At 42.0% G+C, this 17,895-nt stretch overlaps 1 protein-coding gene across 4 annotated transcripts in view; it reads right to left on the bottom strand.

Moving 5' to 3' along the window:
• Positions 1–17,895, bottom strand: part of CFAP221 (cilia and flagella associated protein 221) — a 125,431-nt gene that overhangs the window by 45,354 nt on the left and 62,182 nt on the right. For all 4 annotated transcript variants that reach the window (XM_058434375.1, XM_032145734.2, XM_058434376.1 and 1 more), the window contains 7 exons: positions 16,591–16,750; positions 13,155–13,275; positions 12,960–13,071; positions 12,658–12,766; positions 9,217–9,304; positions 6,104–6,193; positions 2,145–2,243 (listed from right to left, as the gene is read on the bottom strand). In XM_058434375.1, the coding sequence (XP_058290358.1) occupies positions 2,145–2,243; positions 6,104–6,193; positions 9,217–9,304; positions 12,658–12,766; positions 12,960–13,071; positions 13,155–13,275; positions 16,591–16,750 (779 nt within the window). The remainder of the gene's footprint in view (positions 1–2,144; positions 2,244–6,103; positions 6,194–9,216; positions 9,305–12,657; positions 12,767–12,959; positions 13,072–13,154; positions 13,276–16,590; positions 16,751–17,895) is intronic.

The following is a 17,895-nucleotide window of genomic DNA, read 5'->3' as shown; positions in this document are numbered from 1 at the left end:
GCCTTGATAAAAATTGTGTATTTCATTTCAACTGTTATAGAACATCTTTGGAGGGTTTCAGCAGGGGAGAGACACTGTCATCTTTTAGCTTTGCAAACACAACTCTGGCTGCCATGTGGCACTGGATGTAGGGGAACTTGTGGCCATGGTCCAGACGAGAGATGCTGGGAGCCTGGTCTGTGGCTGTAGTTGAGGAGATTAGGCAAGGCATTGGCTGGGACACGTTGGCACATAGAACTGACAGGGCTTGCTTTGGCATGTGAGGAACAGGCTGAGCCATCACTCAGAACAAAGCCCATCATTGCTGATACCCTTTTTCAGGCTGGAGGGCTTGATGCAGAAGGACCAAGGTGGTCCCATTAGCAACAAGCCAGCCTGGACAGTCTCTTGCTGTTGTTTTCCTATTGTCAATGGCTGTGCTTTCCTCCCTGGGAGCACAGCTTTGTGCTGCCTCTTCTTACCACTGTCCTCCCTGCCCTGAGCATGTCATGGTGGCCTCTGCTTGCACATATGCAGAGACCACCCAGGGAAAGCCTTACCAGGGACACTGGCTCTTGGGCCTTGGAGGCTGGTAAATAGGTGAGGGTCATGGGGCCTTGGAAGCTGGTGAGTAGGTCCGCAAGGCAGTGAGCTCTGCCTCCCTCTACCTAGACTGCCACAAGTCCAGGCTGAGAAGACTGCCTGAAAGACAAGCTGTAACACAACATTTGAAGTCCCTTACACATGTTCATTCATTTGATCCTCACAACAACACTTTGAGACAGGTCTCATTATTCTCCTCAGTGTTCAGGTGAGGAAACTAAGGCACAGTGGTTATGTAACTTGTCCAGGATCAGAAAGTGCAAGGAAGCAGCACCAGGAATTAGTGCAGGCAGTCTGCTCCACAGCCCAGGCTTTATCCACTGCTCTCCCTGGCTTCAAGTGTGGCCCTGCCCACCACGGAAGTCACACACAAGTGACAGAGATGAGAGATTTACAGGCAGCACAAGAAGTACACGGCACCGAGGAGATCCCTAAATACTAAAGTGCACAAGGATGGCCTCTTGTAGGAAAAGTGGACTCAAGCTGGCCCAAAGGACAGGTGCAGTCCCATGGAGCAGAGCTGGGGAGGCACTATAGTCAGAGCTGAGAGCAGATTCACAGGGGTAGTAGCAGGGAATGAGTACAACGTGTGTGGCAGACCAGACTGGGACAATGAGAGGACAGCGGCTGCTAGAGGAGTGTGGCTGTGGCCAGACCAGGGGTCACATGACACCCTTTACTGGCATATGAGGCTCAGGAGTCTTCATTTTATCCTGATAACAGGAAGCCACTGGAGGACCAGCACGAGGGTGAGGAAGCCACAGAAGGGAGATGACAACTCTGAAAGGCACACATTAAGCCTGGATGCTAGAGGTGCGATCCCTCAGACATTCTCAATTGTTCTTCCTAGAAGTAACTGATCAATATCCCATTTTTACTCATAATAGCCAAAAGGTGAAAACAACTGAAACTTTCATCAGCTGATGAATGGATAAAGAAAATGTGGTCTATCCATACAATGGAATATTATTCAGCCATAAAAAGAATGAAGTATTGATACATGCTAAAATATGTACAAGCCTAGGAAGTAAGTTATATGAAAGAAGCAGTTACCAAAAGCCATGTATTGAATGTTTAAAGTGATGGATATGGTAATTATCTTGATTTGATCCTTATACAATGTATACATGCATTGAAACATTACACTGTGCCCCACAAATATGTACAACTATTATGTGTCAATTATAAATTTATAAATTGATTTTTTAAAAGGCTGCATATTGTATGATTCCATTTATATGAAATGCCCAGAAAAGGCAAATCCGTAGAGACAGAAAGTAGATTATTGGTTGCCAGGGACTGTGGGGAGGAGGGAGTGGAGAGTGACTGAAAATAGGCACCAAGTTTCCTTTTGAGGTGATAAAAACGTTCTAAAATTAGAGAGGGGTGATGGCTGCCCAGCTCTATAAATATACTAAAAACGACTGACGTACATTTTACAAGGGTGAATTTTATGGTATGTAAATTGTATCTCAATAAAGGTGTTATCAAACCACGATTGCTTGATTTCCTTATGCTGATGAGTAAACAAATCAACATTTCCAGCTGGTGCTGAGACTTACCTTGCGTGCTACTTGTTGAAACCGTTTTTGTGCCCTGGACCTGCTGAACCAAGTGTTATTAATGAGTGGATCAAAAGTAGGATGAAACTCCTTGATTTTCTGTGAATATAAAATATAGGCACATCTTACATTTAAATTTTAACTCCTGTCATAAACATTTAATAAAAACATTTTAGAGTTTCATCCCAAATCAAGTTGTTATTTGTTGTATTGCTTAGTGAGCATTTATTTATTAAGCACTTTTAGTGTACACAGCATTATAAGGAACACTTCTTGAGTTGGGGGCCAAAAGTGGAAGAGAAGATTAGGGTTTTAAGAAACTTATAGTCTAGTTAGGAAAGCTCAAGCAAACACATGTGACTTTGAGGAAGAATAAAGTCACCAATCCCATGTGGTGGTGTTGACAGTGCATCCAGAATTGAAAGGTGTGGGCTGTGAGATCCCCTGGCTGGGAAGAAGGGCTACTTTACTCAGCCCTGCATGCCCAGTGCTGACACATGTATTGTCCCACATGTGCCTTCATGTCCTGGGCACCAGTGTATCTAAGTTAGTAAATGAATAAGGAGGAAAGAGTGCCTGGGGGTTTAGTGAGGCTGGCCAGAGCCTGAGGCACTGTAGGTTCTTGAATAAGGAAATGATATAAAAAGAGACATCAGAAGGGAATCAGTCTTATTTTGGCATATGCCATGAGCTGCAGAGGAGAGGGAAGAGGATCAGTTATACAGACAGAAAAACCTGTTGGATTAGTCATGGGGGACACCCAAAGGTTGGACTCTGGTATGGCCCATTGAAGAGTCATCGGCAAGACTTTGTGGCCAGAATAAATCTAGTGAGGAGGAGGACAGGGAGAAATTTGGTAAAAATAATTCAGATATCGCAAAACCAGCAAAGAAAAGTGAGAATGATGGAAGTGGGAGATTAGAATTTTATCATTGTTAAAATTAAAAGTTGGACTTTTAACCAGTGATATGGTTTGGCTATGTCCCCACCCAAATCTCGTCTTGAATTGTAGTTCTCATAATCCCCATGTGTTGTGGGAGGGATCAGATAGAGATAATTGAATCATGGGGGCAGTTTTCCCCATCCTGTTCTCATGATAGTGAGTTAGTTCTCAAGAGATCTGATGGTAAGGAGATTCTCCCTTCACTTGGTTCTCATTCTTCTCGCTTCTGCTGCCATGTGAAGAAGGATGTGTTTGTGTCCCCTTCTGCTATGTTTGTAAGTTTCCTGAGGCCTCCCCAGCTGTGTGGAACTGTGAGTCAATTAAACCTCTTTCCCTTATAAATTACCTAGCCTCAGGTATCTCTTCATAGCAGAGTGAAAACTAATTAATACAGTAAATTGGTACCAGGAGTGGGGTGCTGCTATAAAAATACTTGAAAATGTGGAAGCAACTTTGGAACTGGGTAACAAGCAGAGATTGGAATAGTTTGCAGGGCTCAGAAGAAGAAGGAAAATGTGGGAAAGTTTGGAACTTCCTAGAGACTTGTTGAATGGCTTTGTCCAAAATGCTGATTGTAATATGGACAATGAAGTCCAGGCTGCGGTGGTCTCAGGTGGAGATGAAGAACTCGTTGGGAACTGGAATGAAGGTGACTCTTGCTTTGTTTTAGTAAAGAGACTGGGGGCATTTTGCCCCTGCCCTAGAGATCTGTGGGACTTTGAACTTGAGAGAGATGATTTAGGGTATCTGGCAGAAGTAATTTCTAAACAGCAAAGTGTTCAAGAGGTGACTTGGGTGCTGTCAAAAGCATTCAGTTTTATGTATTGACAAAAATATGGTTTGGAATTGAACTTATGCTTAAAAGGGAAGCAGAGCACAAAAGTTTGGAAAATTTGCAGCCTGATGATGTAATAGAAAAGAAAAACCCATTTTCTGAGAAGAAATGCAAGCCAGCTGCAGAAATTTACTAAGTAACGAGGTGCCAAATGTTAACCACTAAGACAATGGGGAAAATGTCTCCAGGACATGTCAGAGGTCTTCATGGCAGCCCCTCGCATCACAGGTCTGCAGACCTAGGAGGGAAAAATGGTTTTGTGGGCTGGGCCTAGGGCCTTGCTGCTTTATGCAGTCTAGGGATTCAGTGCCCTGTGTCCCAGCCATAGCTAAAAGGGGCCAAGGTACAGCTCAGGCCATGGCTGCAGAGGGTGAAAGCCCCAAGCCTTGGCAGCTTCCACATGGTGTTGAGCCTGTGGGTGCACATAATCCAGAAATGAGGTTTGGGAAACTCTGCCTGGATTTCAGAGGATGTATGGAAACACCTGGATGTGCAGGCAGAAGTTTGTTGCAGGAGTGGAGCCCTCATTTAGAACCTCTGCTAGAGCAGTACAAAGGGAAATGTAGGATTGGAGCCCCCACATGGAGTCCCCACTGGGGCACTGCCTAGTGGAGCTGTAAGAAGAGGGCCATCATCCTCCAGACCCCAGAATGGTAGATCCACCGACGGCTTGCACTGTGCACCTGGAAAAGCCACAGACACTCAATGCCAGCCTGTGAAAGCAGCTGGGAGGGAGGCTGTACCCTGCAAAGCCACAGGAGCAAAGCAGTCCAAGGCTATGGGAGCCCATCCCCTGCATCAGCATGATGTGGATGTGAGACACGGAGTCAAAGGAGATAATTTTGGATCTTTAAGGTTTAATGACTGCCCTATTGAATTTCTGACTTGCATGGGGCCTGTAGCCCCTTTGTTTTGGCCAATTTCTCCCATTTGGAATGGGTATATTTACTGAATGCCTGTACCCCCATTGTATCTAGGAAGTAACTAACTTGCTTTTGATTTTACAGGCTTATAGGTGGAAGGGACTTGCCTTGTCTCAGATGGGACTTTGGACTGAGAATTTTGAGTTAATGCTGGAATAAGTTAAGACTTTGGGCGACTGTTGGAAGGGCATGATTGTGTTTTAAATTGTGAGGACATGAGATTTGGGGGACCTGTGGTGGAATGATATAGTTTGGCTGTGTTCCCACCCAAATCTTATCTTGAATTGTAGTTTCCATAATCCCCACGTGACCCTCATGGAAGGGCATGATTGTGTTTTAAATTGTGAGGACATGAGATTTGGGAGGGGACGGGGCAGAATGATATGGTTTGGCTGTGTCCCCACCTAAAGCTCATCTTGAATTGTAGTTCCCATAATCCCCATGTCATGGGAAGGACCAGGGTGGAGATAACTGAATCATGGGGGCAGTTTCCCCCATCCTGTTCTCATGATAGTGACTTAGTTTTCACAAGATCTTATGGTTTTATAAGGGGCTTCCCCCTTGGCTTGGTTTTCATTCTTCTAATTCCTGCCACCATGTAAAGAAGGAAGTGTTTGCTTCTTCTTTTGCCATGATTGTAAGTTTCCTGGGGCCTCTCCAGCCATTCAGAACTGTGGGTCAATTAAACCTCTTTCCTTTATAAATTACCAAGCCTTGGGTATTTCTTCATAGCAGTGTGAAAATGAACTAATATTACAAGACAGAGATAATCAGGTGGATGGGGCCACAGTACTCATTTTAGATTTGAGAACAGTAAGGCACCACAGCCAAGAGGCTTGCCAAGGTCCCAAATCTGTCACAGAGTTGTAACTAGAACTCTGGCTTCTGACTTCTGATTTTGTATCCTTTCTACCAAGGGAAGGGGGATAATGAACAGAGGCCCAGGGGCCCACCTTGAGGACCTGTGGACAGGGCCTTGGAGAATGAAGGAAAACAAAAAAGGAGACCCAAAACGAGAAAGTAGAGGGATGAAAAGGAGTGGCCAAAGTATGTAATGCTGTTCATTTCAAGAGAAACATGAATTACAAGTTTTGATGCTTTACTTGCAAAAATATGGTAACATTCTGAAAATGTATGCAAATTAAAAAGTATTAAATATCTCTTAGTAAAGGATTTCTATAAAATTGTTTAGCATTTAAAAAATAAGCATTTAAAGAGCTGCCAGTAATCAGATTCTAAATAAAGGAAAGTTACCCACCTCTTCTTGATTGCGAACGACCCGTTTATGGCTAACTTCTGTTTTAAGTCGCTGAAATTCCTCATCCAGAATAGGATCTCCTCTATCTAGCTGGGTTTTTAATCATCAAAATAATTTAAGTTGAATATAAATGCATAAAACTTTGTCTTTAAAACTTGTAGAAACCCATTAAGCAATTGGTCAAATCCACCCATGACGTTCCCATTGGAAGTGGTGAAATACAAGTAGGTAAAAAAGATCAGTATGATTACACTGTTTAAACATAGGGAACTCTGATCGAAGCACAGACTCGATACCTTCTTTTTTTTTTTTTGACGGAGTCTCGCTCTGTCACCCAGGCTGGAGTGCAGTGGCGCAATCTCAGCTCACTGCAAGCTCCGCCTCCCGGGTTCACACCATTCTCCTGCCTCAGCCTCCCGAGTAGATTCCTTCTTTTTATAACTAAAAGACAGTGTCTTTGGAAATTACTTCCAAGACACTTAGAAATAATTTTAGGAAACCGTAACTATGGGAATATACAAATTTCATCAAAAAGACATTTAACGTCCCAGTAAAGTTGTAAGCTCCTCAGAGTTGACTATCCAGACGTCAGGTTTAAAGGAAGGCATGTGGAGATTCCTCCCTTCTCCTGGGTGGTGGAAGCTGACAGGTCTTCCTGGGCTGGAAAGTGACCTGCGGTTCCCTGGAGGTGAGTGACCCCAGGCTGCTCTCCTTCCCTCACCTGCCTGCTTCCCTGATGGCGCCTGGGCCCTTTTTCTTATTCCCAGGAGCCAACAGTGACTCCTGGGGTAGGCTGGCTGCGCTGGGTTCAGTGTCTATATGTGCCTGCCCAGGTGGGAAAGGGGACTGTGTACTCCGCAGATGGTGTTAGTTTTTGCCTATCTGCGTGTTCTATTTGTTTGTTGAGTAACTTTAAAAACCAGCTTGGCTCTTAAGTACACTGTTTATAAAAAAATTTAAAGACTTATTTGGAATAAATCTATTCACATTAACACCCTATTCAGAAATGAGAGGTGTGTTACTGTCACCAGGGTGGTGAGCTGCCTAGCTCTGATTGGCACATAGTGGGAAGTTGAGTTTGAGACTGAGCACATTAAGTTCAAAGTACAGATTTCGTGGGGAGACCCCCACCAGCATTAAGAGTAAAATAAAATAGGCAATTTAAAGAAGGGACTGGCAAATAGATCATTAGCTAGAATAATGACAAGGGAGATTTATTATATCTTTATTAAGACACTGCTGATTTGATTATGAGTAAAAGCTCATCATCCTTGAAGGCTGTGCCATCCCACTCTGAGGCCAACTCCTTCCTTCCCCCACCATTTCTCCTCTTTGTTTCCACCATGTGCCTGGGGCCTCCAGGAGTTCCGTGCCACTGGGTCACCTGTCAGGACTCAGCTCTCAGATAAAATCCCCTGGACACACGGAATGGGGTCCCTGAGACATTTGATCTCCCATATTCCAGGGTGTCTGGGCTGCCTGCTCATCCTCCTTGCCCCAGGAGCCATGCTAAGGATGGGACTGCTCCTTGGCTGTCACTGCCCGCAGCCACAGCCTCAATGCCCACAATGACTGATCTGGGCATGTCTGTGCCAACTTCACCCTTAAAAAGGTTAGAAAACAGCATTCCACTGTTGGGTTGACAGAAAATACTTGATGTTTTGTTTTTAAGACAGCATGCAAAGAATCTGAACATGTGGAACTAATTTAAATGCACATCTAATATGTGCTTTTTCTAAATGCAAAGATTTACCAATGTAAGGATTTTATATTCTTTTGTTTGTCTTATGAAAAATGAAGAAAAATAAGACAAATTTATTTAAATATCTAGTTGGACTCCAAATCTAGAAAGAAAAGTACATTCTCTATGAGAAACATATTCATATCTGACAAGAAATGCTTTTCCCCAATCCCTCCCACCCACTGCTGCCAAGTCAGTCTAACTGAACCTTGCATTCCCCAGCTCAAAAATCTGTTATGGGTTGAATTGTGTCCCTTCAAAATTCCTATGTTGAAGCCTTAAGCCTCAGAACTCAGCCTGTGATGGTATTTAGAAATGGTGTCTTTAAAGAAGCGACCAAGTTAAAATGAGGCTGTTAGAGTGGGTCTTAATCCAATATGACTGGTGTCCTTATATCAGAGGAGATTAGGACACAGACACAGAGGAAGACCACATGAAGATATGAGGAGAAGGTGGCCACCAATAAGCCAAGGAGAGAGGTCTGGAACAGATCCTTCACTCATGGCTTTCAGAAGGAATCAACCATGCTGAGAACTTGATTTTGGACTTCCAGCCTCCACAACTATGAGAAAATAAATTTCTGTTGTTTTAAGCCACCCAGTCTATGGTACTTTGTTATGGCAGCCTGAGCCAATTAATATAATATGTGATCATTCTGCAAGTCCTACCAATTAAATTCAGACACAGAGCCCCAGCCAACTCCTGTTTCCTCTGGCCCATGTGTATCCTGTGTTTTAGTCACTATAGACTTGTCCTCAGTGTTCTCTGCACCTGCTATGTAGGTTAACAACATCTTCAAAGCATGGTGAGACCACGGGTGCTGCACAGTCCCAAAGTTCCCATCCCTGAACCTACAGGGGCTACCTTGGCACCCCAGGTGTGGTCCCACTCCCCTCAGCCCAGTTTCCCTTTATCTGCTCAGCCCCTTTGAGGGTCTCTGACTTGGGACTATCATTTGCATCTGTCTCTGATGTGGGTCCTGGTTACCAACTTTGGGTCTCTTTTGTCTTCATGCACTGCAGATCATGGGACAGGGGACCCCATCTCAAAATTCTGGCTTGAATTTGAGCCATTCCCTCCATGTGAATGCCTTTGTCCTCTTTGTTACTTTTCAAAAAATTATACAGTGTCTTCCAGGAAGCATTCCAATCGGATGAGTGTTCTCTCTGGCTTCTGAATCCCCACAATACTTAGTATAGGTCTCTGGTGACTTTTATAGCCAGTCTTGATTTATGGTTGACAATTTACTTGTCATCAGCCTTTCCCACTCCCAACTTAACTGTGGGTTTTCCTCCACCTGGCATCTTGCATATAGTAGGAATTTAAAAACATCTCGTGAAACAAATGATAGCAAATTAGCAGTAACTCTGACCTTATATTTGGCGCATGCTCTTTGCCACTCCTCAGTAAGCTCTTTTTTAAGTTTGAAAGACATAGGATCTTTACCAAGATGCACCTGCCTGGGGAGAAAAAAAAAACTGTGTCGAGAACCCATCAGAATACCAGATGGAATATTTTAGGATGGAATATTTCACTATATTCCAAAACTGAAAAGGAACCCTGAGATGCTGGAGGACACACATGGGATAGAGAAGTTATAGAGGCTTCAGCAACATCACTAAGATGAATAATGTATTCTACAAAGTGAAGCTTATCTTAAATATTTATGAATAACAATATCTGGGTGCTCAACCTTCTAAATCATTAGGGAAATACAAATCAAAGCCACAACAACACACCCCTTTACACCCACTGGGATGGCTATGATGATGATGATGATAATAATGGAAAATAACAGGTATTGCTGAGCAAGTGGAGAAACCGTAACCCTCATATGTTGCTAGTGGGAATGCCAAATGGTTCAGCCACCATGGAAAACAGTTTGGTGGCACCACAAAAAGTTAAACATAGAGTTACCATATAACCCAGCAGTTCCACTCCTAGGTATGTACCTAAGAGAACTGAAAAGATATGGTCACATAAAAAAGTGCATATAAATGTTCATAGCAGCATTATTCATAATAGTCAAAAAGTGGAAACTACTGAAATGTCCAGTAACTGAGGAATGAACAAGCAAAATGTTGCATATCCATTCAATGAGATATTATTCAGCCATAAAAAGGAATGCAGTACTAACACATGTTTTGGTGTGGATGAATCTTAAAAACATGTTAAGTGGAAGAAGCCAGTCACAAAAGACCATGTATTATGTGATTCCCTTTACATGAAATGTCCAGAGTTGGCAAATCCATAGAGACTGAAAGTAGATTGTGGTTGCCAGGGTCTCCAGGGAATGGGGAGTGGGGAGTGACTGACAATGGGTATGAGGTTTCTTTTTCTAGTGATGCCTATGTTCTGGAATTGGGTAGTGGTGATGGTCACGCAACATTGTGGATTTACTAAAAACCTCTGCACAATATACTTTAAACTGGTTAAAATGATGAATTTTATCACAAGTTAAAGAAACTAATATGCAATGTAATCATCATGAAACCCAGCACATGTCTTAAGTAAATAATAGTTACGATTTTTAAAGTGGAGGTGGAGGGATGTTCTAGAGAACTGTTTTAGGTTAGAGGAGACAAAAGGCACATGAAAGCTAAATATAAATGGTATGATCTTTGACTGGACCCTGGATGCCTCTCTCCAAAAACAAAACAAAAACAAACCAGGTATAGGCCGGGTGTGGTGACTCACACTTGTAATCCCAGCACTTTGGAGGCCAGGGCTGGTAGATTGCTTGAGGGCAGGAGTTCGAGACCAGCCTGGGGAACATGGCAAAACCCTGTCTCTATTTTATTTATATAAAATTTAGGCTGGGCGCGGTGGCTCACGCCTGTAATCCCAGCACTTTGGGAGGCCGAGGCGGGCGGATCACGAGGTCAGGAGATCGAGACCATCTTGGATAACACAGTGAAACCCCATCTCTACTAAAAATACAAAAAATTAGCCGGGCGAGGTGGCAGGCGCCTGTAGTCCCAGCTACTTGGGAGGCTGAGGCAGGAGAATGGCACGAACCTCGGGGGGCGGAGCCTGCAGTGAGCCGAGATCGTGCCACTGCACTCCAGCCTGGGCGACAGCGAGACTCTGCCTCAAAAAAGAATTTTTTTTTAAATAAATATTTTTAAAAAGACTGGGTATAAAGTACATTTTGGGACTACTGGCTAAATTTGCCTATAAGACTGATTATTAGATAATATTATTCTATCAGTGTGAAATCTCTTGGAAGTGATTACAATAATGTTGGAGAATGTCTGTTCTTAGGAGCTACATACTGAAGTATTTTGGGGTGAAACTTCCTGGTATTTGCAATTTATCTGTAAATGGCTCAGGGGAAAAAGGTGCACGCAGGAGTGTGTGTGCATGCGTGTGGAGTGAGGGGAAGTGTATGTGTCACAATGTAAGCAATTAGTGAACCGAGGTCAAGTGTATGTCAGTTTAAGCTCTTTCAACATAAAAAGTTGGGAAAACTATTAAAGGAACAACACAGCATTCAGAATGGCATTTGGGATGTGACTTCAAGTCTGATACAGAGATGCATAGAAAGAACAAAAACACCAGTACTGACAGTGGTCACTGGTCACTGCTGACTGGGGGCATCACCATGATTTTTTTCCTTCTCTATATGTAAAAAAACTTGTTTTCAGGTCTCCTACAGTGATGACCTACCTGTTTTTCATAATAGGGAAAAGATGTTTATAAACATAAAATTTTCAGTTCCTTGGAGTACTTCCCGTTAACTGAGGTGGGACCATAACTATAGACTTAAGCTGAGGCAGAAGGGATTTCTGTTGGAAACAAGGGCCATTCCCCCAGAGACAGGGGAGCAGCCCAGTGGGCACCTTCAGAGGGCTTCAGGTAAGGGCGTGTTCTCATGTGTCGGGAAGGATGCGGGCTGGCTCATGGAGTAGGCAGCCTCTCAATGACACTCTCCAAGAGTCTCTTTTTTAGCCCAGTTTACTTTAGGTCAAGCACGGTGGCTCGTACCTGCAATCTTAACACTTTGGGAGGTCAAGCAGGAGGATACTTGAGCCCAGGGGTTTGGGTCCCACCTGGGCGTAACATAGTGAGACCCTATCTCTAAAAAAAAAAAAATTTGCTGGGCATGGTGGCATACACCTGTGCTCCCAGCTACTTGGGAGGCTGAAGAGGGAGGATCACTTTAGGCTGGGAGGCTGGGGGTGCAGCCGGCCATGATGTGACACTGCACTCCAGCTGGGGTGACAGAATGACACCCTTTCTCAAAAAAAAGAGTTTACTTTTCAGCTAAATCTGTACACATGCATATGCTTGGTCTGATCTGGTAAAAAAAAAATTGTGAAAAAGTTTCTAATTTGGGAACAGAAGCACAAGAATTCTCACATCTCAGTTTTAAAACCTCCATTAGGAGCCCCTCAGAGGCTTACCCCACTGGGCTATCCAGAAGGCCTCTGGGGCACACAGCCCAAGGCACAGGGGCTCCTGGTGAGATGGAGGATGACGGGGGTGAGATTTGGGGTGCCCAAGGCACCCAGATCTGTCCTGAGGTGAGGGGGTGCCGGCAGCAGAGGCCAGCAGGAGCAGGGAGCATCTCCCACAATTCACTCTGGTCTTGCCACTGGCCACATTTAGGAAACAGCGTGGTTTGGTCACATATATTTATTCCTAATAGAAACTTCCTACTGAAGTACAAAGACCACTGGCAGAGAAACAATCATTAAATTCTCCAAAGTACCTAAAAGGTTATTACATTTTACTGTCTCTCATTTATAAAAGATCATCATCTAAAAATAACTGTACTGTCACTTGATACAAATAATTGCTCAATATTTACCACTTAAGATGATTTTCCATCTCTTCGTGAATGTCCTGTCTGACTTTCTGTTCAAAGAGTGCCTCCTTCATCTGTCTCGTTTTTGAAATTTCAGTGCCCTGGTCCAAAACTGAAGGCAGGAGCAGACAATGTTTATACCAGTAATCAGATTAAAATCATGTACAGAGAGAAAAACACATTTCTAATGGCGAGGCATAACAGCAATCTAACTGAATTTTGTTGTTCATAGGTAATCAATGTGACCAGCAATAACTCTTTCATATTCTGCTCAGGGGCTGCTTTATGGCCAATCAACTGGTTACCTTCTCTTAATTCTTTAATCTTCAATTTTCCTGGTTCTTGGTTTAAAACAGTTGCCACAGCAAATGGATTCGATAAATCTACTGGAAATCTGAGGTTCTGGTACTCAATTTCCTAAGAGACCAAATCAATAGGGAAATCAGTTAGTCTGCCGCTCTGTCACCCTTTCATCGCACTGAGGACAAGGTCCACCGTACCTTCACCTTCTGAGGCTTCGGCTTCGCTGGCGGTCGGTGAAAATTTATATGCATCATTTCTTTTTCTGGAGGAACGTTTACTTTCTTAGAAAGGGTATTCAACCTTTCAAACTCTTCTAATCTATAGGTTAAAACAAATGTTAAATTAGTAAATAAGCCATTAACTCAAAGTTCCTAATGTTTATGTTCCTTCTGATAACACCACGACTTGAAGTCCCTTATTGTATCTAAACTGAAAATAAATGTGTGCCCCGACAGTGGTCTACTAAAATAAATGTGATGTCAGTGCATTAGAGTATAATCAGAGATATCAAAATTGCCCACCAATGGTTTTTTTGCCTTATGTTCTTTTTTTTTTTTTTTTTTTTTGAGATGGAGTCTCACTCTGTCATCGGGCTGGAGTGCAGTGGCATGATCACGACTCACTGCAACCGCTGCCTCCCAGGTTCAAGCGATTCTCCTGCCTCAGCCTCCCGAGTACCTGGGACTACATGCATGAACCACCACGCCCAGCTAATTTTTGTATTTTTAGTAGAGACGAGGTTTCACCATGTTGGCCAGGATGGTCTTGATCTCTTGACCTTGTGATCCGCCGGCCTCTGCCTCCCAAAGTTCTGGGATTACATTGCCTTGCATTCTTAAAGAACATACTAACTGAAAACATGACATACTGAAAAATGCTCTCAAGGTCTAGCATAATCCATTTCTAGCCTGTTGGTTTTCAATAGCTAGATTTATTACATTTAAAAAAAATCTTACCTTGATTTATCTTCCTAGTAAAAGAATGATTATGCCAATGGTTTGTAGCAAGATGTTTCAAAAAGAGATTCAGACTAACGTTTTGGATCTTTTCTGTATTTAGAAACTGACTTTGGACATGGGTAGTTAGAGATAGTGCAGCTAATAGCCCGCAGAAGCTATTCGGGTTATCTGTTATGAGATGCAGTAGAACTGTGTTCTATTCAGAAATGCTACCTATGAAGCATTTCTTTTTTTATTTTTTTAGAAATTATTTTTATCTAAATAGTTATATTTTTCTGCAACACAAGGCAAAGTTATGATTTTGAAAATAACCATTTTTAAATTTATTTGTTCAGTACCAATTTGGCATAATAGCTTAGGTGAAGCATTTCTTTAAGCAACAATGTGTGGACAATTGTTTTATAGGATAAACACTTGTTTTCCATGACAGCACAAAAATAAGATAAAAATAAGTGAACATTCACTCACTCTGACAGTTAATATGTATTTACTGACCACCCACTGAACAGGCCTGGTTGCATTGTATGGAACTTATGTTAGCAACCTCAAATTTAACGTCTCTCATGTAAGAGCATCCTTAAAACCCAGGGCATGGGAGAACCTGTCCCTTGGTGAGACTCACACCCACCGACATGCTCTGATGTGCAGGGTGAGGTGCTTAGCCAGGTAGCGAACTGAGGTTCAGCATCCCCGTCTCAGTGGAGCCTTGACACCACCTCTGCTGTTAAATACTGGGGAGCAAGTAAACCTGGGGATGTTAAAAAGCAGCCTCCTAAACAATATCCTCAATGTTGATGATGGAAATGAAGAGGTCTAAGAAAATGATAGATCAGTTACATGTGGAATTTGGCAGTGCCAAATTTAGACATGAGTAAGTCTATCACACACCCTATAATGAAATGAAGAAAGCAGTCTATGAAAATTTCAGAGAACACTACAGCCAATAATTTTCCCTGTTCAGAAACTACAGCCAGTTTTTTCCCTTCATGGTAGAATTTGTATGTTATAATATTATTTGCAGTTCGGAGAGACATGCAGATCTTAAGACATAGTCCTTGAAAATGTCAAGAGTATACTAAATAAGATACTAACATAATAATTTAGAAATAGCGTATGCCTGCATTTGTATGGTGCTTCTGTCATACAATGCTGTCGTGCATGTAAAAACATAGCCATGGAAGGATATACAAATAAAAATTGCGCTCACGTGATGTCTTTAAGAAAGTCATTTGAGTATTGTAGCACCTGATGTGAAGTGGCAAACACCATTTTGCTCGCCTGGTTATTTGCCACCAGAAAAATCAGCAGTTTTAAAATTTGTGTTCAGTTTTACTTGTTTGTTGCCCGAGTGGTTTTATTTCAACGATGGTTATTTGCAGGATTTGGGTTGAGCAGGCCACACTAATATCCTACAGTTGACTTAGGCTGCTTTGAATTTTTAGGAAGAAAATCATGATATAAATATCTAAGATATCATGGAGTGAGTTCATATTTTGATATAAGGTTGCTACTCCACTTGTAATATGCTTAATGATGTCAATATGTGATTTGTATCCATGTGCAAAGAAGAGGAAAACCAAGATATTTCCCCATCATTTTCAAAATAATTGTCAGAATCTTCTAAGATTGGTATTATACTGTGACAACTTTTTTGTTTGTTTGTTTGTTTGTTTGTGACGACGTCTTGCTCTGGCACCCAGGCTGGAGTGCAGTGGCGTGATCTCGGCTCACTGCAACCTCTGCTTCCCAGGTTCAAGTGATTCTCCTGCTTCAGCCTCCCGAATAGCTGGGATTACAGACACGCCGCCACGCCCAGGTAATTTTTGTATTTTTAGTAGAGACGGGGTTTCACCATGTTGGCCAGGCTGGTCTTGAAAGCCTGACCTCAGGTGATCCACCCACCTCAGCCTCCCAAAGTGCTGGGATTACAGGCGCGAGTCACCATATCCAGCAACTTTTAACATTTCTATAAAAATCCTGGGTATAAGAAAAAAATCATGATGTTAACCAGAGGTACTGACATGTAAAAGTACAAGCTCATATTCAAATGGAAATGGAAGTTCAGAAAGGATTTGTTATGAAGTACAACTTAATCCCATTTCACATCTTCACTCTGACTTGAAGTCTGATGGTGCTTTGAAAAACCTCCTGTGTTTTTCAAACATTTCTGTTTTTCAGACATTTCTGTCGCTGCCTCATGTGAAATCACTTGTTATAGGACTTATTTTGGTCTCTTGAGGTTGTGGGCCATTTCCCACTGAGCATTGCAATGGGCACTGCAAACAGAAGGGACTCAATTAATTAAAATGCTATATGGAAACCTTAAAAACAGTTATGTTGTTCTGGCCCTATTGTTTAAATTTTTGACTAGGCAGTAAGACACGCATACGGTAAAAAAATTCCAATAGTGCACCAGTAGTAATCAGTGAAAAAACATGTCCTTCAAAAATCCCTTTTTCTTCTTTCTTCCCTTCTTGTCAGAAGCAACTCCTGCTACTAGCATAGATATGTTCTATATTTCTGTTATGTTTTAAAGTATATTTTATGTTGGCTCATCATTTTAAATAAGGTTTTGATGACATTCTTTTACAAGAAAGACAGAATGGAAGAAAGGAAGACTTGGATTTTCGAAAAAGGGTTAAGAATAAACAAAAACACTGCAAAGACGCCATACGGTAAGGCCATGTTGGGATAGCACGTTCCGGTGAAGACACATTCGTATGGTTGAGAGTTGAACTGTGAAATCCATAACTGCATTTTTATTTGTGCAGTCCCATACTGAAAGGGTGTAAACTTAATAGTCACAGTCATCTTCCCATTAGCCGGAATTATTCCTGAGAGGAAAGAAATGAGAAAATGTGATACCCTCTCTTCTTGCCAAGTCCAGTTACAGGCTGACACACACACAAATATGGCTGACCCTCCAACAACGCGGAGGTTAGGGGTGCTGACTCCCCACACAGTTGAAAATCCACACATAACTTTTGGCTTCCCAAAAACTTAACTGATAGCCTACTGTTGACCAGAAGCCTTAAAGATAACATAAACAGTCAATTAACACATATTGTATATGTTATATGTATTATTTACTATAAACCAGAAAAAAGAGAATGTCATTATGGAAATGATAAGGAAGAGAAAATGTATTTGTTATTCATTAAGTGGAAGTGGATCATCACAAAGGTCTTCATTCTCTTTGTCGTCATGTTGAATAGCCTGAGAAGGAGGAAGAGGAGGGATTGATCTTGCTGTCTCAAGGGTGGTAGAAGCAGAAGAGGTGGAAGAGGTAGATGAGAAGGCAGGCACACTCAGTTTAACTTTTACTGAAAAAAATCTGAATATAAGTGGGCCCATGCAGTTCAAATCCATGCTGTTCAAGGGTCAACTGTACATTCTTCCCATGCTAAGCACAAGTACAGTCTTTCTATTATCCTTATGTAGCTTTTTCATTAAATACATGTGAATCAACTTCTGCATGTTTACATTGATCTTATTTATTACTATATTAATCCTTTACAATAATTATTTGATTGTGTCACTTCTACAAATATATACACATCAATCTGCATTAGTGATTCAGACATGAATTCCCAGAACTATCATCTGTAAGCAAATTACCAGATGTCAATATTAATGCTGTAAGCAACAGGAAAAGCTAGGAACACACATACAAGTTTGTGTTCAAATAATTCAGTTCTTTTTTTGTATAATTTGATTCTTTCTTTTCAAATCTTTAGGATGGACTGCTATTCTCCCCAGAGTCAAATATCACACGGAGCCTAATTCCTCTTTTGTATGTCTGGTGCCAACAGGGCTTGGAACATAGTAAGTGCTAACAAATGTGGAGAGAAAAAGAGAAGAAAGGGAGGATCAATGTTATTTATTTATTTATTTATTTACTTATTGCTGTCCCCAACTGGAATATAAACTGGAGGACGAACGTTCTGACTTCCACTGAAGGCTCTTAGGTTTGCTTTCT

The sequence above is a fragment of the Hylobates moloch genome, unplaced genomic scaffold (assembly GCF_009828535.3).
Source record: "Hylobates moloch isolate HMO894 unplaced genomic scaffold, HMol_V3 SCAFFOLD_24, whole genome shotgun sequence".
In the NCBI taxonomy this organism is placed as follows: domain Eukaryota; kingdom Metazoa; phylum Chordata; class Mammalia; order Primates; family Hylobatidae; genus Hylobates; species Hylobates moloch.
The sequence above is the reverse complement of the archived record's forward strand: the minus strand, read 5'-3'. Positions and strand labels throughout refer to the sequence as shown.